Below are 26196 nucleotides of genomic sequence, written 5' to 3'. Positions count from 1 at the left end.
TTTTTTTTTTTTTTTGAAATGGAGTCTTGGTCTGTCACCCAGGCTGGAGTGCAGTGGCATGATTTCAGCTCACTGCAAGCTCTGCCTCCCCTCCCGGGTTCAACTGATTCTCCTGCCTCAGCCTCCCAAGTAGATGGGACTACAGGTGTGCACCACCATGCCTGGCTAATTTTTGTATGTTTAGTAGAGATGGGGTTTCACCATGTTGGCCAGGCTGGTCTCAAACTAGGATTGCTCTTTCTTGGTGGGCAACATAGTGAGATCCCATCTTTACAAAAAATTAAAAACTAAACTAAAAAATTAAAAAACTAGTTGGGTATGGTGGCATGCACCTGTGGTCCCAGCTACTCAAGTGGCTGGGGTGGGAGGATCACTTGAGCCCAGGAGGTCAACACTGCAGTGAGCTATGGTCGCACCATTGCTCTCCAGCCTGGGTGACAGAGTGAGACCCTGGCTCAAAAAAACCCCAAAACAAATTATTATTCATCTGTACATAATGAGGTGAATTGACCCTTTTTTTCTCCTAGCTGCTTCCAAGATTTTTACTTGGTCTTTGGATTTTAGCGGTTGTATTATGATGTGTCTGGGTGTGAATTCTTTTGAGTTTATTTTGTTTGGGGTTTGCTAAGTTGCCTGAATCTGAGTTTGGAAATAGAACAGAGGCACGGTGCTCTACTGCATTTTTGGGGATCCTTTGCACTTCTCATTAATGACCAGTCCATGAGAGATTTCAGCTGCTTTGACCTCATCAGCACATTCTACAGTTGTTGACTCAGAAACACCACAAAAAAAAAAGCTATGTGAGTGATCACTGTTTAGTTGGGTGGTGTGTGGCTATGGATACCCATGTACATGAGGCATAAACATAAATATGTGTGTCTGGGAGTGTATTCTAGAATGTCTCCTCCCTTTCACCCTTGCCTCTGTATCCCTGACTCTTATTTCACTGTCAATATAGACAGTCAACAAAGGTGTGGACGCACAGGCTGAAGGAGAAGGGAGCCGCCCATCCATGGACTTATTCAGGGCCATCTTTGCCAGCTCCTCAGATGAAAAGTCCTCATCCTCTGAGGATGAGCAAGGCGACAGCGAGGACGATCAGGCAGGCTCTGGGGAGGCCAACTTCCAAAGCTCCCAAGGCACTGACTTGGGGGAAACATCATCCGTGGCTCATGGTATGTCAGTATTTCAGACTCGAGGATCTAAAGAAGACAATGACTCTGCGACACAGTCTTAAACCCAGATGATTAGCAATCAATGATATGTAATCTTTTATATAAATATAATTTTTTTTTTTTTTTTGGAAACAGGGTCTTGCTCTGTCCCCAGGGTGGAGTACAGTGGTGCAATCTTTGGCTCACTGAGGCCTCTACCTCCTGGGCTCAAGCAGTCCTCCCACTTCAGCCTCCTGAGTAGCTGGGACTACAGGCGTGTGCCACTACGCCTGGCTAATTTTTTATTTTTAGTAGAGATAGGGTTTTGCCACGTTGCCCAGGCTGGTGTTGAACTCCTAGACTTAAGTCATCTGCCTGCCTCGGCCTCCCAGAGCTGGAGATACAGGCACGAGCCACGCGCCTGGCATCTTTTATATTTTTAATTGAGATAGAGCAGAGGTTTTTTTTTTCTATTAGGTATATATCTCTGGTATATTTTTTGGATCACTGTGTTTGATTTTCCAACTTATCCTAATTGAGAAGAATTTAAAAATAGTAAAAATTTCAGGCAGGCATGGTGGTTCACATCTGTAATCTGAGCACTTTGGGAGGCTGAGGTGGATGGATCAGTTCAGATCAGAAGTTCGAGACCAGCCTGGCCAACACGGTGAAATCCTGTCTGTACAAAAATTAGCGGGGCATGGTGGCACACACCTATAATCCCAGCTACTCAGGAGGCTGAGGCCGGAGAATCACTTGAACCTGGGAGGTGGAGGTTTCAGTGAGCCAAAATTGCACAATTGTACTCCAGCCTGGGTGACAGAGCAAGACTCTGTCTCAAAGAAAAAAAAGAAAAAGAAGTAATAATTTTATTTTAAGAGATAGCTTTTTTTTTTTTTTTGAGATGGAGTCTCACTGTCATCCAGGCTGGAGTGCAATGGTGTGGTCTCGATTCACTGCAACTTCCACCCCCTGGGTTCAAGCGATTGTCCTGCCTCAGCCTCCCAAGTAGCTGGGATTATAGGCGTGCACCACCACGCCTGGCTAATTTTTGTATTTTTGGTAGAGATGGGGTTTCACCATGTTGGCCAGGCTGGTCTCAAACTCTGGGCCTCAAGTGATCCACCTGCAGTGGGCTCCCAAAGTGCTAGGATTACAGGCATGAGTCACCATGCCTGGCCAGAAATAACCAATGTAAACACTTTGATGTATAGTTTTCCAGACTTTTTTTCTTTTTTGAGATGGAGTCTCTCTCTGTTGCCCAGGCTGGAAGGCACAATCTCGGCTCACTGCAACCTCTACCTCCTGGTTTCAAGCGATTCTTCTGCCTCAGCCTGCCGAGTAGCTGGGATTACAGGTGTGCGCCACCATGCTCAGCTAATTTTTGTATTTTTAGTAGAGATGGCGTTTTACCATATTGGCCAGGCTAGTCTCGAACTCCTGACCTCAGGTGATCTGCCCACCTCAGCCTCCCAAAGTGCTGGGATTGCAGGCGTAATCCCAGTGCCTGGCTAGTTTTCCAGACTTTTAAAATTTTTATATCTCTTCTATCTGAACATACAGTAATCTGTTTAAAAAATAAGATTATAGGCCGGGCACGGTGGCTCAAGCCTGTAATCCCAGCACTTTGGGAGGCCGAGATGGGTGGATCACAAGGTCAGGAGATCGAGACCATCCTGACTAACACGGTGAAACCCCGTCTCTACTAAAAAAAATACAAAAAACTAGCTGGGCGTGGTGGTGGGCGCCTGTAGTCCCAGCTACTCGGGAGGCTGAGGCAGGAGAATTGTGTAAACCTGGGAGGTGGAGCTTGCAGTGAGCTGAGATCCGGCCACTGCACTCCAGTCTGGGCGACAGAATGAGACTCCGCCTCAAAAAAATTAAATAAAATAAGATTATTAATGTGGATATGATCATTTATCTTCAAGGTTTTTTCTTTGATAATTTATTTGGAGTGAAACTGTCTCCCGCAGTTCTCTGGGATGGGACATAGTCTTACACTCCTGATGGTTTGTAAGTTGTTTGCTTCTCAGATGGCCCTTTCTTGGGGACACATTTCTACTTTTCAGGTCTTAGGGGCGCTAGGCTATGTGCCCACAGGTACACTCGGCACTCTGTACCTCAGCCATCGGTGCCCTTGGTCGCAGGCGCCCTCATGTGACTGACTTCCAGCTTCGGAGTTCACAAGGGCATCGCCGGGGTCTGCATGTTCACTGCTGCATCCTTAGCACCTGGCAGGAGTGAAGTGGTGTGGGCAAGCATACGTTATCTTGTGGCAAAAGACATGAATGAAAGACTCAGACATGAACATGGGGCAGACAAATGACATGAACACCCTGCTGTTTTTCAGCTCTCATGCCAGCACCCCAGGAGCCGCCACCTTCCATCCCGATACAAAAGATGCAGATAGATGAAAGAGAAGAGTTCGGCCCACGGCTGCCTCCCGTCTTCTGCCCCAGTGAGTGCAGAGCCCTTTGGTTCACCCATTTTTATCAGTGTGTGACTGCCCTGAGATGGGGACAGTGTGACTTGTTTGTACAGCCAATCAAACAAACCAGAAGCACTTGCTTCTGGTTGATACGTTTTCAGTCACATTTTAAACCCATTGTCTCCACCTAGTGCCTAAAATGATAGTTGTTTCTGTACAACTTCAGAGACCTCCAAACTTGATTTCCTTAGCTGCCACATGTTTACAGGAGGGTCCTAAGTATCTTAAGTTTTGCTATAGAAATATGTTTCCCAACAGAGCTTAAAGAAAAAGAGGCTGGCTGGGCATGGTGGCTCATGCCTGTAATCCTAGCACTTTGGGAGGCTAAGGTGGGAGGATTATGAGGTCAAGAGATCGGACCATTCTGGCCAACATAGTGAAACCCCATCTCTACTAAAAATACAAAAATTAGCTGGGCATAGTGGCGCATGCCTATAGTCCCAGCTACTCGGGAGGCTGAGGCAGGAGAATCGCTTGAACCCGGGAGGCGGAGGTTGCAGTGAGCTGAGATTGTGCCACTGCACTCCAGCCCAGGTGACTGAGCGAGACTCTATCTCAGAAAAAAACGAAAAAGCAGAGAGAGAAAGAGGCTGCAGCCAGGCACAGTGGCTCTAGCCGGGCAGGTGGCTCACGCCTGTTATCCCAACACTTTGGGACGCTGAGGTGGGCAGATCGCTTGAGGTCAGGAGTTTGAGACCACCCTGGCGAATTTGGTGAAACCCCATCTCTACTAAAAATATAAAAATTAGCCGGGCATGGTGGTGTGTGCCTGTCATCCTAGCTACTCAGGAGGCTGAGGCACGAGAATCACTTGAACCTTAGAGGCGAAGGTTGCAGTGGGCCGAGATTGAGATTACGTCACTGCACTCCAACCTGGGTGACAGAGCGAGACTTTGTCTCAAAAAAAAAAAAAAAAAAAAAAGAAAAGAAAAAGGCCGGGTGTGGTGGCTCATGCTTGTAATCCCAGCAATTTGGGAGGCTGAGGCAGGTAGATTGCTTGAGCCCACGAGTTTGAGACCAGCCTGGGTGACACACAGAGGCCCATCTCTATTTGAAAAAAAAAAAAAAAAGGCCGGGCGCGATGGCTCACACCTCTAATCTCAGCACTTTGGGAGGCCGGGGCGGGTGGATCACGAGGTCAGGAGATCAAGACCATCCTGGCTAACACAGTGAAACCCAGTCTCTACTAAAAATACAAAAAAATTAACTGGGCTTGGCGGCATGTGCCTGTAGTCCCAGCTGCTGGGGAGGCTGAGGTAGGAGAATGGCATGAACCTGGGAGGTGGGGCTTGCAGTGAGCCAAGATCCTGCCACTGTACTCCAGCCTGGGTGACAGAGCAAGACTCCATCTCAAAAAATAAATAAATAAAAATTTAAAAAAGAGAAAAAGAAATTTAAAAAATAGTATACAAAATTGGAGGGGAATTGCAGGAGAAGAGTATTTAAGACTCTTATTTATTTAAAAATTGTTATTTGTTTATTTATTTTTCAGACAGGATCTCACTCTGTCACGTAGGCTGGAGTATAGTGGTGCTGTCATAGCTCACTGCAGCTTTGGACTTCTGGGCTCAAGTGATCCACCCACTTCAACCTCCCACTGTGCTGGAATTACAGGTGTGAACCATTGCACCCAGCCGAGCCTCCTTTATTTATTTATTTATTTTTTTTGAGACAGAGTTTTGCTCTTGTTGGCTAGGCTCGAGTGCAATGGCACAATCTCAGCTCACTGCAACCTCCGCCTCCCGGGTTCAAGCGATTCTCCTACCTCAGCCTCCCGAGTAGCTGGGATTATAGGCATGCACCACCATGGCCAGCTAATTTTGTATTTTTAGTAGAGATGGGGTTTCTCCATATTGGTCAGGCTGGTCTCAAACTCCTGACCTCAGGTGATCCGCCTGCTTCAGCCTCCCAAAGTGCTGGGATTATAGACGTGAGCCACCGCACCCGGCCACCAAGCCTCCTTTTTACTTTAGCTAATGTAGCAAATACAAGAAAATGGTCCTCTCATAGGTGAATACAATCTGTCCCCCATTTCGTTCCCCAATTATCTGTCAACAACTTCTATTCAATGCCATCTTAAATCGGCATCTCAAGTTAAAACATTTAGACTTGTTTACCATCTCTTTGAGGGCTAGGTTAACAAACATCTGTAACATGGCCCAGATATATAAATAACATATAAATTCCATTATTCACTTTATAGTTTCCCATGGTGCCCATATGTGAATACTGGTTTGGTTAGCTAACTGCTTTCAAAGACAGGATTAAAAAGCAGAGGAAAAAAAGTACGAAGTTTTGACAAATTGCAGTGAATGTATTTCTTATTTGCTATAGTTGTTCAGCACTTTTATTTTGTTTTGTTTTGAGACAGTCTCACTCTGTCACCCAGTCTGGAGTGCAGTGGCGCGATCTCGGCTCACTGCAACCTCTGCCTCCCAAGTTCAGGTGATTCTTCTGCCTCAGCCAATGGAGTAACTGGGATTACAGGTGCCTGGCTAATTTTTTGTATTTTTAGTAGAGACGGGGTTTCACACTCTGCCTCCCGGGTTCACGCCATTCTCCTGCCTCAGCCTCCCAAGTAGCTGGGATTACAGGTGCCCGCCACCACGCCTGGCTAATTTTTTTGTATTTTTAATAGAGATGGGGTTTCACCGTGTTAGTCAGGATGGTCTCGATCTCCTGACCTCGTGATCCGCCCACCTCGGTCTCCCAAAGTGCTGGGATTACAGGTGTGAGCCACTGCGCCTGGCCTCTTTAGTTTCAAGTTGGTGTCAGCACTTGAAAGCCAAGTCTTTTATGTCTCTTTCCCATAATGTCTTTGATACCCTTGTAATAGTGACTTAATTTGGTCCATGGGTTATTTAGGGAAATGATTTTTGAAAAAAACTAGTGTTAAAAAAAAGTTTTGGGCTGAGTATGGTGGCTCATGCCTGTAATCTTAGCACTTTGGAAGACTGAGGTGGGAAAATTGCTTGAGTCCAGGAGTTTGAGGCCAGCCTGGGCAACATAGAGAGATTGCATCTCTTTTTTTTTTTTTTTTTTTTTTTTTTTGAGGCGGAGTCTCGCTCTGTCGCCGGGACTGGAGTGCAGTGGCCAGATCTCAGCTCACTGCAAGCTCCGCCTCCCGGGTTTACGCCATTCTCCTGCCTCAGCCTCCCGAGTAGCTGGGACTACAGGCGCCCGCCACCTCGCCCAGCTAGTTTTTGTATTTTTAGTAGAGACGGGGTTTCACCGTGTTAGCCAGGATGGTCTCGATCTCCTGACCTCGTGATTCGCCCGTCTCGGCCTCCCAAAGTGCTGGGATTACAGGCTTGAGCCACCGCGCCCGGCCTGCATCTCTTAAAAAAAGAAAAAAGAAAAAAATTAGCCTGGTGTGGTGGTGCGTGCCTGTGGTCCCAGCTACTCAGGAGGCTGAAGTGGGAGGATTGCTTGAGCCCAGGAGGTTGAGGCTGCAGTGAGCTATGATCCCACTGCTGCACTGCAGCCTGGGTAACAGAGTGAGATGCTGTCTCAAATAAATAAATAAATCAATGAAAGGCTGAGTGAGGTGGCTCACACCTGTAATTCCAGCACTTTGTGGGGGCCAAGGGTGGGTGGATCACCTGAGGTTGGGAGTTTGGGACCAGCCTGACCAACATGGAGAAACCCTATCTGTACTAAAAATACAAAATTAGCCAGGCATGGTGGCACATGGCTGTAATCCCAGCTACTTAGGAGGCTGAAGCAGGAGAATCGCTTGAACCTGAGACACGGAGGTTGGGGTGAGCCAAGATCACACCATTGCACTCCAGCCTGGGCAACAAGAGTGAAACTCCATCTCAAAAAAAAATAAATAAATAAATAAATAAAAGAATTTTGGAAAAATAAAAAGTTTTGGGAGGTCGAATTTGGAAAAATCTGGTTGGGCATGGTAGCTCACACCTGTAATCCCAGCACTTCGGGAGACTAAGGTCGGAGGATCCCTTGAGTTCAAAAGTTTGATACCAGCCTGGGCAACATAGGGAGACCCTCATTTCCACAAAAAAAAAAAAAAAAAAAAAATTAGCCGGGTAAGGTGGTACATGCCTGTAGTCCCAGCTACTCAGGAAGCTTGAGGTAGGAGGATCACATGAACCCAGGTCAAGGCTGTAATGAACTGTGATTGCACCATTGCCCACCAGTCTGGGTGACAGAGTGAGAACCTGTCTGGAAAAAAAAAAAAAAAAAAACCACCAAAAAAACCACAAAGAAACAGGACTACAAAGTTACAGGCATCTGTTTAACTGAGTTGAGAAAATATTCACCCTTACAAAACATCTTGAAACTTTTCTTTTTCTTTTTATTTATTTATGTATTTTTTGAGATGGAGTCTTGCTCTGTCACCCAGGCTGGAGTGTGGCACAATCTCGGATCACTACAACCTCTGCCTACCAGGTTCAAGTGATTCTCCTGCCTCAGCCTCCCAAGTAGTGGGGAGTACAGATGCATGCCACCACGCCCAGCTAATTTTTGTATTTTTAGTAGAGACGGGGTTTCACCATGTTGGCCAGGCTGATTTTGAATTCCTGACCTCAAGTGATCTGCTCACCTCAGTCTCCCAAAGTGCTGGGATTACAGGTGTGAGCTACCGTTCCTGGCTGAAACTTTTCTTTAGGTGAAAAAAAATTGATTTAATGACTTTCACTGCTTCTACTCTTGTGAATTTTTGTTGATTTGGTTACCCGGAAATTAATGACCTATGAAAATGAAAACATTTTGGTCTGAATTTGGAGATGGAGAATTGAGGCACATGCAAATTCCTTAATGATTTTTAATGATTATATACATTATTATTTTTTTTAATTAGGTAGAGATAGGGTCTCACTATGTTGCCCAGCCTGGCCTTGAACTCCTGAGATCAAGGATCCTCCTGCCTGGGCTTCCCAAAGTGTTGGGATTACAGGCACGAGCCACTGCTCCCAGCCCATTATGTTGTTTTGATGGTAGTTTTTTCAGTATTTCCACTTATAAGACAAATTCTTACAAAATATGTTTTTGTAGAGAGAGGACGATATAAGAAGAGCTAACATTTAGGTGCCAGATTCTGAGCTTTGGGAATCATGGACATGGCCCTGTCTAGTCTAATCTGTATCCCTAAAAGGATCAGGATTCTTATTGTCCCCATTTTATAGTTGGGGAAACTGGGCCTGGGAGAGGTTAGGCACTGTGTTGAAGATCAGTGCTGGCAGCAGAGCTGAGTTCCAATTCTGGTCTGTTTCTGAGCTTATCTGACGATGTTGAATTACAAAAGGCTTGTGGGCTTTCTGGTCTGACTTTATCTGCATCTGGCAGCTGGGGTCACAACAGGATACTGATTGGATCACACAGGTCTTTGTTGAGGTCTCTGGCAGCTTTCTAAATACAGCTCTGCAAGGTGGTGTGCTAATCTGTTTCTCAGTGAGGCAGAAGCTAATCCGAGGGCGGGAGTTCTTCCTCAGTATTAAACATTCCGTCTACACTAGATGCCCGATTCAGCAATTTGGGAGCTTGGTTTTGGATGTCTTTGTTTTCACCCTATATAGGTCCTGTCTTTATGACCTTTGTGTTTCAGATGCTCGTCAGACACTTGAGGTTCCTCAAAAAGAGAAACATAAAAAGAACAAAGACAAGCACAAGACCAAGAAAGAGCACAGGCGGAAGAAAGAGAAGGTGAGAGACTTGTGTGTACCCCCGGATCAGTGTGGGGTGGGACCCGTTGGTCAGCCCCCAGGAGTGTCATATACTGCAGTTGAAGAGCAGATCTGGTGGCCAAGTCACAGTTCTCTCTGAGACTTAACAAAAATGTCGACATTCGATGCAAACCCATGATTTTTCAGAAACATTTTCTTTTGCACGTAAACCGCATCATCCCCCCTTTTTTTTTTGAGACGGAGTCTCACTCTGTTGCCCAGGGTGGAGTGCAGTGACTCAGTCTTGGCTCACTGCAACCTATATCTCCTGGGTTCAAGCAATTCTCCTGCTTCAGCCTCCCAAGTAGCTGGGACCACAGGTGTGTGCCACCCGGCTAATTTTTTTTTTTTTTTTTTTTTTTTTTTTTTTTTGAGACGGAGTCTCACTCTGTCCACCAGGCTGGAGTGCAGTGGCGCGATCTCAGCTCACTGCAAGCTCCGCCTCCTGGGTTCACGCCATTCTCCTGCCTCAGCCTCCCTTGTAGCTGGGACTACAGGTGCCTGCCACTGCGCCCGGCTAATTTTTTGTATTTTTAGTAGAGATGGGGTTTCACTGTAGTCTCGATCTCCTGACCTTGTGATCCGCCCGCCTCGGCCTCCCAAAGTGCTGGGATTACAAGCGTGAGCCACCGCGCCCGGCCCAATTTTTTGTATTTTTAATAGAGACGGGGTTTCACCATGTTGGCCAAGCTGGTTTTGACCTCCTGACCTCAAGTGATCTACCTCCCAAAGTGCTGGGATTACAGGCATGAGGCACCATGCCCAGCCCTTAAAAAAACTTTTTTGTGAACATTAAAAAGCGGAAAAAAAGGGCATTTAAGGATCTTAGAGCAATGGATATTAAATAATAAAACAATTTCTTATTTATTCAATATTAAGTGAAGGTATTATTTTCAGCATTTCTCAGCTACTTTGTCTTTATTACAGTTTGAGATTTTAGTCCATCACTTGTCATTTGAAGTAGAAGAATTCGAATGGAAGGCAGGCATGTGCTTCCGCTGTTGACGTCTCTTATTTCATCATCTATGTCTTCTTTTGGGTTACAGCATAGACTTTTAATTAGGTTAATGTTCTTGTTGGGTACCCAAAGTAGTCTGGACTAGCAGCTGAAGAAATTAGAAACAGTTTCCTTACTGGCCACCAGAAGGAAGCACTCCCATGTATGGAGGATGACGGGTGTTCCCTCCTAGTGAAAGGAAGAAAATGTGCGTTAGCCAAATCTGTGTGTCCTTACCAGTGTATCTGCTATTTGGTAACCTTCTGCCAGTTTCTTCCTTGTGGTTTTCCTGGGTGCCCATCATCCTGACATGAAGTTTCCCAGGGGCCTGACACAATAAACAAGTCGAGTTCACCGGAGGTGGCACAGGTCACCACGCATAAGATGTGTGGTGTCACGTCTTATGACATCAAATGTTACGATGGGTCCTGTCTGCGCCTCCTTGGTTCTGCTGTGTTTGTTGCTGGAGGCACAGCTGGGTCAGAGTGCACAGTTGAGAGGGGCACAGCCATCTACCCTGTGCTGTCTTCTTAGGCTCTCACTCTCACTCACTCTAAATGAGGTTTAAACTTTTTTTTAATGACTCCATCACTGCAGCCTCGTTAACCTTTCATTGTATTGAATGAAAGAGGAAAAAATACCTTTGTTTCCCCCTCCCACTATTTATTTTTTTTTTTTTACAGAAGAAGAAACACAGGAAGCACAAACACAAAGGCAAGCAAAAGAATAAAAAACCAGAAAAAAATAGTAGCTCCGAGAGTTCCGACAGCAGTGACAGCCAGAGTGACGAGGAAACAGCAGACGTGTCGCCCCAGGAGCTACTGAGACGGTGGGCAGTGGGAGATGGAGGGTTTTTAAGAAACCTTTAGAGGCTTACTGAGTGCTTGGTGTGTTTGCTTAGAGGCAAATATCAGAAATGAGAAATTGGTAGGCCTGGTGGAGTGGCTCACGCCTATAATCCCAGCGCTTTGGGAGGCTGAGGCAGAAGGATCGCTTGAGCCCAGGAGTTTGAGACCAGCCTGGGCAACAAAGTGAGACCCCATCGCTACAAAAAAAACGAAAACAAAAACAAATTAGCTGGGCGTGGTGGTGCACAACTGTGCCTCCAGCTATTGGGGAAGCTGAGGTGGGAGGATCCCTTGAGCCGGGGAGTTGGAGGTTGCATTGAGCCACAGTCATACCACTGCACTCCAGCCTGGGTGATAGAGCAAGACCCTCTCCCTAAAACAAAAAAATAATGTGTGTATTAACTAGGCTTTTTTTTTTTTTTTTTTTTTAGACGGAGTCTCGCTCTGTCACCCAGGCTGGAGTGCTGTGGCCGGATCTCAGCTCACTGCAAGCTCCGCCTCCCGGGTTCACGCCATTCTCCTGTCTCAGCCTCCCGGGTAGCTGGGACTACAGGCGCCACCACCTCGCCCGGCTAGTTTTTTGTAGTTTTTAGTAGAGACGGGGTTTCACCGTGTTAGCCAGGATGGTCTTGAACTCCTGACCTCGTGATCCGCCCATCTCGGCCTCCCAAAGTGCTGGGATTACAGGCTTGAGCCACCGCGCCCGGCCAACTAGGCTTTTTTAAAAGTTTGAATATCTAATTATATAAGTGAAAATTCAGACCTTACAGCCAGTGATTAAAGGAGCCCTGACCAGTTCTCCAGACCTCTACTTTCTCCACAGTAACTTCTGCCATCAGTTCCATATGTAACCTTTAAGACCTTTTTTGTGCAACCACACACACACAAACACACACACACACACATATACTCACATACATGGACGCACATACATATTGTTTGTTTTTTTAGACGGAGTCTCGTTCTGTCACCCAGGCTGGAGTGCAGTGGTGCGGATCTTGTCTCACTGCAGCCCCTGCCTTCTGGGTTCACGCAATTCTCTTACCTCAGCCTCCTGAGTAAGTGGGATTACAAGTACCCGCCCCCACACCCAGCTAATTTTTGTGTGTGTATATATATATATATATATATATTTTTTTTTTTTTTTTTTTTTTTAAGTAGAGACAGGGTTTCATCATGTTGGCCAGCCTGGTCTCAAACTCCTGACCTCAGGTGATCCACCCACCTTGGCCTTCCAAAGTGCTAGGATTACAGGTGTGAACCACCATCCTGGTCTATGTACAGATTTTTGTGCACATTTTAAATATAAGTAATATAATTGTATATAGCATATAGTCATAGGGTATGAATTTTATTTTATTACAGGCTCACGCCTGTTATCCAAGCACTTTGGGAGGCCAAGGCAGGCAGATCATGAGGTCAGGAGATTGAGACCATCTTGGCTGACATGGTGAAACCCCATCTCTAATAAAAATACAAAAAAATTAGCTGGGCGTGGTGGCAGGTGCCTGTAGTCCCAGCTGATGGGGAAACTGAGGCAGGAGAATGGCGTGAACCCGGGAGGTGGACCTTGCAGTGAGCCGAGATTGCGCCACTGCACTCTAGCTTGGGTGACAGAGCAAGACTCTGTCTCAAAAAAACAAAAACAAAAACAAAAAAATTAGCCAGGTGTAGTGGTGGGCGCCTGTAGTCCCAGCTACTCAGGAGGTTGAGGCAGGAGAATGGCGTGAACCCAGGAGGCAGAGCTTGCAGTGAGCCAAGATCATGCCACTGCACTCCAGCCTGAGTGACAGAGCGAGACTCCGTCTCAAAAAAAAAAAAAAAAGAAGTCTTTTTTGTAGAGATGAAATCTCCTATGTTGCCCAGACTAGTCTCAAACTCCTGGCCTCAAGTGATCCTCTTGCCTCGGCCTCAGGCGTGAGCCGCTGCGCCAGACTACTCTTGCCAATTTTATCTTTATTTGGAAGAAGGGTGTTGTGTGAACTCTTTGAGCGTCTGGCTTCTGAGATTCCTTCAGATGATCGTAGGCTGCAGGGAGGGGCTTGTAGTCATTGCTGTGGAAGAGTCCTTCTTGTGAGCACACCACAGTGTGTTTATCTCTTCTGCTGTGTGGATACTGGGTTTTCTACTTTGAGGCTGTGGAGCAGGGATCTGCAGCCAGTGTGACCCAGCTCTGTTTCAAATAGAACTGCCACGAACATTCCTATATGTATGAAATTCAGATTTAGGCCAGGTGTGGTGGCTCACGTCTGTAATCCCAGCACTCTGGGAGGCCAAGGCGGGCAGATCATGAGGTCAGGAGATTGAGACCATCCTGGTTAACATGGTAAAACCCCAAACCTGTTTCTACTAAAAAAACTAGCCGGGTGTGGCAGCACGTGCCTGTAGTCCCAGCTACTCAGGAGGTTGAGGCAGGAGAATCGCTTGAACCTGGGAGGTGGAGGCTGCAGTGAACCGAGATCGCACCACCATACTCCAGCCTGGGTGACAGAGACTCCGTCTGGAAAAAAAAAAAAATTCATATTTAAGATTGACAACTTGGGGACTGGGCATGGTGGCTCATGCCTGTAATCCCAGCACCTTGGGAGGCCAAGATGGGAGGATCGCTTGAGCCCAGGAGTTTGAGACCAGCTCGGGCAACATAGGGAGACCCTGTCTCTATAAAAAAATTTTAAAAAAAGACAACGTGGATGCTTTGGGCCCTGGAGTGAATGTATTTTAGTTCCTTCCCAAGGGTCATGCAACAGATGCGGTAGGTGAGTGAAACTGAAATTAAGAATTGCTTGTATTCTCAAGGCTAAATAAGACTAGGGGAAAAAGTTGCTTTTATAAATGGTCTTAATATGAGGTCTGGGTGAGTGAGTCTGTCTGTGTTTTCAGGGTAATAGTAGAAGCATTTTAAGAACACAGATTGGCCAGGTGCAGTGGTTCATGCCTGTAATCCCAGCACTTTGGGAGGTTGAGGAGGGCAGATCACGAGGTCAGGAGTTCGAGACAAGCCTGGCCAACATGGTGAAACCCTGTCTGTACTAAAAATACAAAAATTAGCTGGGCGTGGTGGCATGCGCCTGTAATCCCAGCTACTCTGGAGGTGGAGGCAGGAGACTCACTTAAACCCGGGAGGCAGAGGTTGCAGCGAGCTGAGATTGTACCACTGCACTCCAACCTTGGCAACAAGAGTAAAACTCCATCTCAGGAAAAAAAAAAAAAAGCACAGATTAGGCAGTACTTCATTGTGGGTTATTGTGAGTGCATTTTATCGGTGCAGACATGCTGCTGTGATTTGGGGAGGCCTGGCATTCTCAGCCTTCACAGAGCTGTTTGGTTTTTCACTTGTAGCTAACTTTCCATTTCTTTCTTTTCTGTTTTCTTTTCCAGGCTGAAAAGTCTTCCGCTAAGAAGACAGTAATTGAATGCTGCACTGGCTCGTCCTAGAATCATTTCTCCTCCATGATGGAAGCCCAGTGATTGTGCAGTTAACGCATTGTACAGAGTGTATTTATATGTAAATTCCTGCTGTAAAATAATTTTTAAAACCTTGACGTTTCAAAGACTGCCTTGAAAGGTCGCAGAAATTGATTTCTATTTTTAATTTCAGTGAGTGTCAGGGGAAAAAAAATCCAGACTGAACAGTTTAATTAAAGTGGAATTTTTCTATTTTCTTCTTGATTTTTAAAAAATTTCTTGGGATGTTAAAAAAGAAGTTAAAAGTGAAGGCTTCTCTCTGGTTTTGTGATGAAGACAGTCTGGACTTACTGAAGGACAAGTGTATGAGAGGGGGCGGTTGCGGCCCCTCCTGCCGTTTCTTGGGAGTGAAGCTCTTCCCTCTTTGGGTGACTGGGTTGCTGCTGGTGCCCGGGAAGCCCCATGGGAGGGCAGAGCCAGGGCCTGGCAGGGGGCCTCATCCTCTCAGGTTAGATGTCACTAAAGTGTCTGAGACAGGCAGGGAAACCAGGTGGGAGAATGTACACCCACAGCCTGGGTTGCATGGCTGCAGCTCCCTGCTCTGAGGCCATTTCATGTGCACCAAGGAGACCTTTTCCAAAAATAAAGTGCAGACCAGGTGCGGTGGCTCATGCCTGTAATCCCAGAGCTTTGGGAGGCCGAGGCAGGAGGATTGCTTGAGCCCAGGAATTCCAGACCAGCCTGGGCCACATAGAGACCCTTGTCTCCACAAAAAATAAAGTACTGAGCATTTGTGTTTTACATTATGAAAGTAGCATCAGGCCAGGCGCGGTGGCTCAAGCCTGTAATCCCAGCACTTTGGGAGGCCGAGACGGGCGGATCACGAGGTCAGGAGATCGAGACCATCCTGGCTGACACGGTGAAACCCCGTCTCTACTAAAAATACAAAAAAACTAGCCGGGCGAAGTGGCGGGCGCCTGTAGTCCCAGCTACTCCGGAGGCTGAGGCAGGAGAATGGCGTAAACCCGGGAGGCGGAGCTTGCAGTGAGCTGAGATCCGGCCACTGCACTCCAGCCCCGGCGACAGAGTGAGACTCTGCCTCAAAAAAAAAAAAAAAAAAAAAAAAAAAAAAAAAAAAAAAAAAAAAAAAAAAAAAAAAAAGAAAGTAGCATCATAGATCACAACAATTTTAAAAGCAGAAAGAAAGAAGAAGCCGGGTGTGGTGGCCCATGCTTGTAATCCCAGTGCTTTGGGAGGCCGAGGCCAGCGAATCACTTGACACCAGGAGTTCGACAACAGCCTGGCCAGCATGGTGAAACCTTGTCTCTACTAAAAATACAAAAAAAAAAAAAGGCCGGGCGCAGTGGCTCAAGCCTGTAATCCCAGCACTTTGGGAGGCCGAGACGGGTGGATCATGAGGTCAGGAGATCAAGACCATCCTGGCTAACATGGTGAAACCCCGTCTTTACTAAAAATAGAAAAAACTAGCCGGGCGTGGTGGTGGGCGCCTGTAGTCCCAGCTACTCGGGAGGCTGAGGCGGGAGAATGGCCTGAACCCGGGAGGCGGAGCTTGTAGTGAGCCGAGATAGCGCCACGGCACTCCAGCCTGGGCGACACAGCGAGACTCCGTCTCAAAAAAAAAAAAAAAATTAGCCAGATCTGGGGAGCATATGCCTGTGATCCCACCTGTGTGGGAGGCTGAGGCACAAGAATCCCTTGAACCCTGGAGGTGGAGGTTGCAGTGAGCCGAAATTGCACCACTGCACTCCAGCCTGGGTGACACAGAGACTCTTATCTACACACACACACACACAAACAAAAAGAAAATCACTTTTAGTTTTATCATCCAAAGATGACACCCTTCAATATTTTGAATCACTCCACCCTGTCCTTTTCTAGCTATGGAGCTATGGGGCTGTTATCTGACTGGTGGAAGCATTTTATTCCCTGTTACTGTTGTTGGGGTTGTGACAGATACTTCTCTGATGCTATTAAAAATGTTGCAAACCCGCCCCTAATAACTATCTTATTTCGTGCAGGGGCTACCCCATAACTTACTGACCTTTTCTGTTTTGACCTGAAGTGGGCTGGCCAGGAGCTGTACCCAGGCAGAGGACATGAAGAAATTGCCCTGTGACAGGGAGCCAGGGAAACCACAGGGGAGGGCTCGAGGCTGGGGCACTGGTTTTGCTAGCCTGGCCTGGTTCCCAGAATGCAAAGCCCTTTTTCTTTTTTTTGCAACCTCCGCCTCCTGGGTTCAAGCCATTCTCCTGCCTCAGCCTAACATGTAGCTGGAACTACAGGCGCACGCCCCCATGCCCGGCTAATTTTTGTATTTATTTTATTTTATTTTTTTTAGTAGAGACGGGGTTTCACTAAATGCTGCCAGGCTGGTCTCAAACTCCTGACCTCAGGTGATCCGCCCGCCTCGGCCTCCCAAAGTGCCGGGATTACAGGCATGAGCCACCGCGTCCAGCTGCAAAGCCCATTTTTCTTTTCTTTTTTTTTTTTTTTGAGACGGAGTCTCGCTGTGTCGCCCAGGCTGGAGTGCAGTGGCGCGATCTCGGCTCACTGCAAGCTCCGCCTCCCGGGTTTACGCCATTCTCCCGCCTCAGCCTCCGAGTAGCTGGGACTACAGGCGCCGCCCGCCACCGCGCCCGGCTAGTTTTTTGTATTTTTAGTAGAGACGGGGTTTCACCGTGTTAGCCAGGATGGTCTCGATCTCCTGACCTCGTGATCCACCCGCCTCGGCCTCCCAAAGTGCTGGGATTACAGGCTTGAGCCACCGCGCCCGGCCCAAAGCCCATTTTTCTATGGGTAACCTGTGCTGCGCGGGGTGGCACCATTTTTCACCCAGCGGGTAAGGAGGCAGCGAAGTTGCGGGCCCAGCATAGCGCGCGCCTCCTAAGTGCTTGGTGCGGGCGCGGGCGCGCGGCGCCACCGTTCCCATCCAGGCTTGCGGGCGGCCACCGGCGGGCAGGGCTTCGAGATGGCCTCGCCACCGCGGTACTCCCCGACAGCCCCGGACAGGGAATGCAAGTTGCCGTCACCCTCAGCCCCTGCCGGCGAGTATCGTCCCGGCAAGCTGTCCTGGGGAACCCTGGCGAGGGCCTTAGGCAGCTTCAGGCTGCCGATCCAGCACACGCGCCTGCTGGCCACCCTCGACCCCCTGGCCTTGGACAGGGAACCACCGCCGCAGCTGTCGCCCGAGAAGCAGCAGGTGCCAGAGAAATTGACTTGGGGCGACCAGGAGCCTCTCTCCAAGGTCAGAACCGCCGCAGGGGGCAGTGGCCTGTTCCCCACATGTGAGGAAGGCGCTCAGGCTGTCGGGGGACCCATGGAAAACCCACCTGGCTTCACCAGGGCCCCCAGAGAGTCCCTAGGCCCATTCCCCTATCTGTGGTACATCAGTGGGAAAAGGTCAGATAGCTGAGCAGGGCCTGCTGGAGATGCTGGTGGGGGCTCCCCGCACTGCCACCTGCTGGGGAACCAGGACTCTTGGCTGGGAAGAGGCTCTGCGCCTCCATGTGCACCCTGACCCCACCTAGACCTTACAGTCTCTGTAGGGCCATCCACAGTGATGCTCCTAATTGCAGCCCAAGGGTGGGTGGCTCAGCTCTCCCCCTCCAGGAGATAGAGTTAGCATCAGAAGAAACGGGAAACTCAGAATAATAATTAATAATAACAACAATGAATTGGGCCAGGCAAGGTGACTCACAACTGTAATCCCAGCCCTTTGGGAGGATCACTTGAGCCCAGGAGTTTGAGACCAGCCTGGGCAACATAGTGAGAGGTCATCTCTACAAAAACTAAACTTAGCCCAGTGTGATGGGGCGCACTTGTGTTCCCAGCCACGTGAAAGGCTGAGGCAGGAGGATCCCTTGAACCCAGGAGTTTAAGGCTGCAGTGAGCTATGATTGCACCACTGCACTCCAGCCTGGGCAACAGAGTGAGACTCTGTCTCCAGAATAAATATATATATATGCTGAATATATATATATATATGTGTGTGTGTATATATATATAGAGAGAGAGAGAGAGAGAGAGATAAAAACTGGCTGGGTGCGGTGGCTCATGCCTGTAATCCCAGCATTTTGGGAAGCCGAGATGAGCAGATCACTTGAGGTCAGGGGTTTGAGACCAGCCTGGCCAACACGGTGAAACCCTTTCTCTACTAAAAATGCAAAAATTAGCTGGGCGTGGTGGTGTGTGCCTGTAACCCCAGCTACTGAGGAGGCTGCAGCGGGAGGATCACTTGAACCCAGGAGGCAAAGGTTGCAGTGAGCCAAGATCATCTCACTCCGTCTCAAAAACAAAACAAAACAAAAACCCAATAAAGAACATTCTCAGTAAGTAGCGTTTCATGCTTGGCCTTGATTTAATGCACTCACATGCAGATGTCAGAGTGTGTTTTTAATAATTTCCTCGAAACCTCTGCCTGGCTTCCCAGCATGTTTAAGATGAAGTCTGGTGATCTGCCTGTGGCCTTCCAGGCCATTTCAAATCTGGCACCTCTCCATGTTCTCCTCCCCGTTCCCCCTGTCTTGCTGACCTACAAGCAGATCTGGCCTCAGGGCTCTTGGCGGGTCCCTGCCTCCACAGTATTGCGCTCTTGGGGAGGCCCTCCCTGACTGTCCGTCTAAAGTAGCCGGGCCCACTGTTTCCTCCATGCCTCTTGCCATGGCCTGACATCTCCGTTTCGTCCTCAAGGTATCATCTGGCTGCCAGCAACTGACACCTCAAAGTTGGAGACTTTGCTCCTAGTGGCTGCTGAGCTGCAGCATCAGGTCCAGGCCCCGTGGGGGAGGAGGCTCTCTAGGTTTATTTGTGGAATATGTGAATGAATGCTACACAGAGAAGAAACGTTTTGTTTTAGCCCAAATTCTCTGTCCTCTGCATGAGCTTTGTCAGCACCTCCAAAATGTACTTATGTGTTGGGGACTTCTCTCTGCAACCCCTGGGACCCCTTTACCTAGTGGATCCCAAGGGACTGTGTGCAGAAAAAAACCTGAAAGGAGGGCCCCAGAAAAGCCTGTGGTGGGGATAGTGGAATGGTTTCTCCCTCTTGCTGACGTTTTCCCATGATGGAGTTCTAGGGGTGTGTGTGTGTGTGTGTGTGTTTTCCTATTTTTAAAATTAAATTATATATTTTTAAAATTATTATTTAATTTTAATTTTGATTTTCTTTTTTTTTCTTTGTAGAGAGGGAGGTCTCCCTATGTTACCCAGGCTGGTCTTAAACTCCTGGCTTCAAGCAATCCTCCTCCTCGGCCTCCCAAAGCGCTGGAATTGCATGCGTGAGCCACTGCATCCAGCAAATTTAATTTCAATTTTTAATGATAGTTCGGTTTTCCTAATGAGAGAGATAACCCAAACCCTGCAGGAGCGGCGGGGGCTGGGGTCACCAGGGGCGGGGGCGGGGCGGGGGCGGTGCGGGAGGGCTGCGCAGGTCTCGTCCTGTTCCGGGGACTGGGGCCGCTCCTGGGGTAGGGAGCCGTTCCTGCACGCGCGGCCCCGGACCGCCCGGGGTTAGCGAACTCTGCTGGAGAAAAGCCCAGTCCCAGCTCTCCGCGCTCCCTGGCAACGGAGCCCGTGTTCCCGCGCCCTGGAGGCCCGAGCCCACGTTCCAGTGTCCCCATGTCCCCGAGTCCCCTAGAAGCGGGGTATCCTCTCATCCCCTGCATCCCCACCTGCGCTTCCCGAACACCCCGCACATCACCTGCAACCCGAAGGCCACCGCCGCCCTGAACCGTCGCATCTCCTCACCCCTGCCCTCCTGCTGACTCAGCCCAGCACCCTGACACTGTCTTCCAGGCCACAGCCCTCGTCTTGCCTCCAACATTTCCCCCACCCCTACACTTCCACAACTCAACCTGGGACGGGTCGCCATGGGCGGGCAGAGGGGAACACTTCAGGCTTCCGCGCTCTGTCCTCTTTTATTTCTTCCAGTTTTACTGAGATATAATTCACATACCATATAATTTAACCATAGAAGCTGTAGTGGTTTCTAGGGTATTCACAGAGTACTGTACTCCCCAGTTCCCCAGTACCCATCCTGCCCAGACCAGGCTATTCTACTTTCTGTCCATAGATTTGTCTATTCTAGACATTTTATAGTGATAGAATCAAGCCATATGTGGTCTCTTGTGACTGGCTTCATTTCCTTAGCATAACGTCCTCAAGGTTCATCCATGTTGTAGCCTGTAGCAGTGCTTCCTTCCCTTTTCATTACCAAGTAATATTCTGTTGCATGGCCATGACACTTTTTTTTTTGAGACAGTCTTGCTCTGTTGCCCAGACTGGAGTGCAGTGGCGTGATCTCGGCTCGCGTGATTTGCCTCCCAGGTTCAAGTGATTCTCCTGCCTCAGTCCCCCAGTGGCTGGGATTACAGGCACATGCCACCATGCCCGGCTAATTTTTGTACGTTTAGTAGAGACGGGATTTCACCACATTGGCCAGGCTAGTCTCAAACACCTGACCTCAGGTGATCCACCTACCTCGGCCTCCCAAAGTGCTGGGATTACAGGCATGAGCCACTGTGCCCGGCCAAACTGCCCATTTTTCAAAGTAACTGCACTATTTTACGTTCCTACCAGCAATGTAGGAGGGTTTCAACTATTCACATCCTTGCCAACACTTGTTATGGGACTTTGATGATAGCCATCCTAACAAATATGACACGGTATCACACTCTGGTTTTCTTTCCTTTCTTTCTGTTTTTTCTTTTTTTCTTTTTCTTTTTTTATTTTCTTTTTTGTTTTTTGAGACGGAGTCTTGCTCTGTCACCCAGGCTGGAGTGCACTGGAATGATCTCAGCCCACTGCAGCCTCTGCCTCCCAGGTTCAAGTGATTCTCCTGCCTCAGCCTCCCAAGTAGCTGGGATTAGATGTGCCCACCACCACACTTGGCTAATTTTTTTTTTTTTTTTTTTGAGATGGAGTTTTGCTCTTGTTGCCCAGGCTGGAGTGCAGTGGCACGACCTTGGCTCACCGCAACCTCCACCTCCTGGGTTCAAGCGATTCTCCTGCTTCAGCCTCCCGAGTAGCTGGGATTACAGGCATGCGCCACCATGCCCGGCTAATTTTGTATTTCTAGTAGAGACAGGGTTTCTCCATGTTGATGAGGCTGGTCTCAAACTCCCGACCTCAGGTGATCCACCTACCTCTGCCTCCCAAAGTGCTGGGATTACAGGCATGAGCCACCGCGCCCGGCCACACTGTGGTTTTCATTTGCACTTTCCTGATGTGGTGAGTGATGTTGAGAATCTTTTCATGTGCTATCAACTATTTGCATATATATATATTTTTTTGTTTTTGTTTTTGTTTTTTTGTTTTGTTTTGTTTTTCTTTTTGAGACAGGTCTCACTCTATCGCCCAGGTTGGAGTGCAGTGACATGATCATAGCTCATTGTAACCTCTGCCTCCCGGGTTCAAGCAATTCTCATGCCTCAGCCTCCTGAGTAGTTGGGATTACAGGAGCACACCATGACAGCGGGCTACTTTTTTTTTTTTTTTTTTTTTTTAGTAGAGATAGAGTTTCGCCATGCTGGCCAGGCTGGTCTTGAACTCCTGGCCTCAAGTGATCCATCTGCCTCAGCCTCCCAAAGTGCTGAGATTATAGTTGTGAGCCACTGCACCCAGCCCTTGCATATCTTCTTTGGAGATATATCTGTTCAAATCCTTTGCCCATTTAAAATTTTAATTTTAATTATTTAAAGGTAGGGTCTTGCTCTGTCACCCAGGCTGGAGTGCAGTGCTGCAATCATAGCTCACTGTAACCTTAACCTTCTGGGCTCAAGTAGTCCTCCTGCCTCAGCCTCCTGAGTGGCTGGGACTACAAGTGTGAGCCACCATGCCTGGCTCATTTTCTTTTTTTCTTTTTTTCTTTTTTTTTTCCCAGTTTTGTACAGACAGTCTCACTGTGTTGCCCAGACTAGTCTTGAACTCCCAGGCTCAAGCAGTCCTCCTGCCCCAGCCTCCCAGAGTGCTGGGATTATAGGGATGAGCCACTATGCCCAGGCAGAATTTTTTTTTTTTTCAGATGGAGTCTCACTCTGTCACCCAGGCTGGAGTGCAGTGGTACAATCTTGGCTTACTGCAACCTCCGCCTCCTGTGTTCAAGCGATTCTCCTGCCTCAGTATCCCAAGTAGCTGGGATTACAGGCACCCACCACCACGCCCGGCTAATTTTTGTATTTTTAGTAGAGATGGGGTTTCACCATGTTGGCCAGGCTGGTCTCGAACTCCTGACCTCAGGTGATCTGCCCGCCTTGGCCTCCCAAAGTGCTGGGATTACAGACATGAGCCATCCCCCTTTGGCTAGAATTTTTTAAATTCATTTTTTTCCAGGTGGTTTATTGCAAGTGTTTAGAAATAAAGTTAACTGTTGTACATTGATCTTGTGTCCTGCAACATGTTTAACTCATCTGGTCTCTCCTTTTTTCAGATCCCATTTAAAATTCTGAGTGGGCATGAGCACGCTGTGAGCACCTGTCACTTCTGCGTGGATGACACAAAGCTCCTCAGTGGCTCCCATGACTGCACTGTGAAGCTGTGGGTAGGTGGCCCACTGGTAGGTGCTCCTGGAGCAAAAACCTTTCTTAAGCTTAGGCACCTCCTGTGTCGAGTTCCCCAGCACTAAGCTCGCAGGCATTTGTGGGTCCTGGTTTGCAGGTCTTCTGAGCAAAGTGCCAGAAGGAGGGGAAGGTGAGAGCCCAGCCTGGATGAAATTAGGGTGGCTGTTGCCAGCTTGTGGACCTGGAAACAGTGGGAATGGGATGGAGACCTCTGGACTGACAGCGCCACACTTTTGTTTTTTTGAGACAGGGTTTTGATCTTTTTGCCCAGGCTGGAGTACATTGGTGGGATCTCGACTCACTGCAACCTCCGCCTACTGGGTTCAAGCCATTCTCCTGCCTCAGCCTCCCAAGTAGCTAGGATTACAGGCATGTGCCACCACACCCAGCTAATTTTTTTTTTTAGTAGAGATGGGGTTTCACCATGTTGGTCAGGCTGGTCTTGAACTCCTGACCTCAGGTGATCTACCCACCTCAGCCTCCCAAAGTGCTGGGATTACAGGCGTGAGCCACAGCGCCTTTTTTTTTTTTTTTTTTTTTTTTTTGAGACTGAGTTTCGTTCTTGTCACCCAGGCTGGAGTGTCATGGCGTGATCTCAGTTCACTGCAACCTCCGCCTCCCGGGTTCAAGTGATTGTCCTGCCTCAGCCTCCTGAGTAGCTAGGACTACAGGTGTGTGCCACTACTCCTGGCTAATTTTATATTTTTGGTAGAGACAGAGTTTAACCATGTTAGCCAGGCTGGTCTTGAAATCCTGACTTTAGATGATCCACCTACCTTGGCCTCCCAAAGTGCAGGGATGACAGGTGTGAGCCACCATGCCTGGCCCCCACAACTTTTTTTCTTTTTCTTTTTCTTTTTCTTTCTTTTTTTTTTTTTGAGACAGAGTCTTGCTCTGTCACCCAGGCTGGAGTATAGTGGTGCGGTCTTGGTTCACTACAATTTTCACCTCCGGGTTCAAGTGATTCTCCTGCCTCAGCCTCCCTAGTAGCTGGGAATACAGAGGCATGCCACCATGCCCAGCTAATTTTTTTTTTTTTTTTTTTTTTTTTTTTTTTAGTAGAGACAGGATTTCACTATATTGGCCAAGATGGTCTCAAACTCCTGGCCTTAAGTGATCTGCCTGCTTCGGCCTCCCAAATTGTTGGGATTACAGGCGTGAGTCACGGCGCCCGGCCACCCCACACACCTGTCAGAGAACGGAAGTCCTGGCTGTGTTTGGGGCCTAGGATGTCATCTCTCTGAGTCTCCTTCTCATCTGGAAAGCTGAGTTCCATCCACAGAGACTGGATGGCCAGGTCTGTGTGGTCACAGAGGACAGAAAGGTGTCCAGGCCTGGGACCTGTTCATGAGGGGTGGTTGGAAGAGGTAGGCCTGGGTTCAGATCAGCACCCCAAGGTGTGGCAGCAGGGGCACCGGGGATGGGGCTGTGATGTTCACATGAGGTTGGCAGAGTTGGCTCCTGGAGCCCTTCTGGGGACTACAGGGCATGGGCAGCAGGCCCGGGCAGTGCCAGTCGCTCAGGAGGGCTGGGGAGGAACAGGGCTGGGGGAAGGCAGTGGCCATGGGGCCAGGCCACAGAAGGCTGTGTGGCTGGCTGGGGCTCACGGGAGAGGACGGTCAGTTCTGAGTTTTGCAGCATCTGGCTTCAGGGACTGGAGTGGAGGGAGTTGAGGCTGGTTCCTGGGTTCTGGTTTGGGTAACGGGGAAGAGGATAGCCCCTCACCCTACAGACCACCTCAAGGGAGTGTTTTCCGTGGTATTTCCTGCTAGGGGGACAGACACTCACACGGAGATCCGAAATAAAGACATCAGTTGAGTGGTTCTTAGGGCAGTACAGGCAAAAGGATTTGAGGGTTTGGAATAGAGGATTTTTTTGAGACATTATCAGTCAATCCCCACTGTTGTCTTTTAATTTTTTTAATGAATTTAAGACCATTGGCCTATATCATCATACTTGTTCTTTTGTGAAATGGAAATGGGAGAAAATATGCCTACACACACACACACACACACACACACACACACACAGCCACAAGGTACAATCTGTGCCAAGGCCATGCCAACTGGGCAGGAGGGTTTGTGGTGGACCCCACGTTTAGGACTTACCAGATGTGTGACCCTGGGGGGTTGCACGACCTCCTGGGCCTCCTTGGGTCTGCCCATGCTGCACAGGACCAGTTGTGTGAAGGGGCTGCCCCGGAGCTCAACTCACCTCCACTCATGCCCTCTGTAGCTGTCCTTATGGACACCTGGCCCACAGAGCCCAGAGCCCCAAGATCTTGTTAGAAAAACTACTGATTTCTCTGGGAGCCTCACCCCCACACCCCACAGGATGACACTAGAGGAATTTTTTGTTTGTTTTGTTTTAGAGACAGTCTTTCTCTGTCACCCAGGCTGGAGTGCAGTGGTGCAATTATGGTTCACTGCAGCCTCAACCTCCTGGACTCAAGCAATCCTCCCATCTCCATACCCCGAGTAGCTGGGACTGCAAGAGTGTACCACCACACCTAGCTAATTTTTTATATTTTATATTGTAGAGATGAGGGTCTTGCTACATTGCCCAGGCTAGTCTGAAACTCTTGCCCTCAAGCCATCCTCCTGCCTCAGCCTCCCAAAGTGCTGGAATTTCAGGCATGGGCCACCAAGGTCACAGTTTCATAGATGTATGAGGACTTGTCTGGACAAGAAAAAAAAGACATATGCTAGCTGGGCGCGGTGGCTCACGTCTGTAATCCCAGCAGTTTGGGAGGCCGAGGTGAGCGAATCACCTGAGGTCAGGAGTTCAAGATCAGCCTGACTAATATGGTGAAACCCCGTCTCTACTAAAAATAGCCAGGTGTGGTGGCGGGTGCCTATAGTCCCAGCTACTCTGGAGGCTGAGACAGGAGAATTGCTTGAACCTGGGAGGCAGAGGTTGCAGTGACCCAAGATTGCACCACTGCACTCCAGCCTGGGAGACAGACAGAGACCCCATCTCAAAAAAAAAAAAAAAAAAAAAAGACAAACATGCCAACATAGTCACAGCTGTTAACTCTGAGG

General features: G+C 48.5%; 2 protein-coding genes across 2 annotated transcripts in view; both read left to right on the top strand.

The window, feature by feature from the left end:
• Nucleotides 1-14836, top strand: part of LOC104665241 (G patch domain-containing protein 1) — a 54297-nt gene extending 39461 nt beyond the window's left edge. The window contains exons 16-20 of the mRNA XM_010367002.2: nt 959-1175; nt 3505-3612; nt 9212-9309; nt 11010-11155; nt 14553-14836. Coding sequence (XP_010365304.2) covers nt 959-1175; nt 3505-3612; nt 9212-9309; nt 11010-11155; nt 14553-14583 — 600 coding nt within the window. The 3' untranslated portion in view covers nt 14584-14836. The remainder of the gene's footprint in view (nt 1-958; nt 1176-3504; nt 3613-9211; nt 9310-11009; nt 11156-14552) is intronic.
• Nucleotides 14837-17382: 2546 nt separating this feature from the next.
• WDR88 (WD repeat domain 88) overlaps nt 17383-26196 on the top strand; it is a 46014-nt gene continuing 37200 nt past the window's right edge. Inside the window, exons 1-2 of the mRNA XM_030941597.1 lie at nt 17383-17844; nt 23026-23136. Of these exons, the coding sequence (XP_030797457.1) occupies nt 17569-17844; nt 23026-23136 (387 nt within the window). The 5' untranslated portion in view covers nt 17383-17568. The remainder of the gene's footprint in view (nt 17845-23025; nt 23137-26196) is intronic.

Source organism: Rhinopithecus roxellana, chromosome 12, assembly GCF_007565055.1.
Source record: "Rhinopithecus roxellana isolate Shanxi Qingling chromosome 12, ASM756505v1, whole genome shotgun sequence".
In the NCBI taxonomy this organism is placed as follows: domain Eukaryota; kingdom Metazoa; phylum Chordata; class Mammalia; order Primates; family Cercopithecidae; genus Rhinopithecus; species Rhinopithecus roxellana.
Note: the sequence above shows the minus strand (reverse complement) of the source record. Positions and strands in the feature narration are given on the sequence as shown.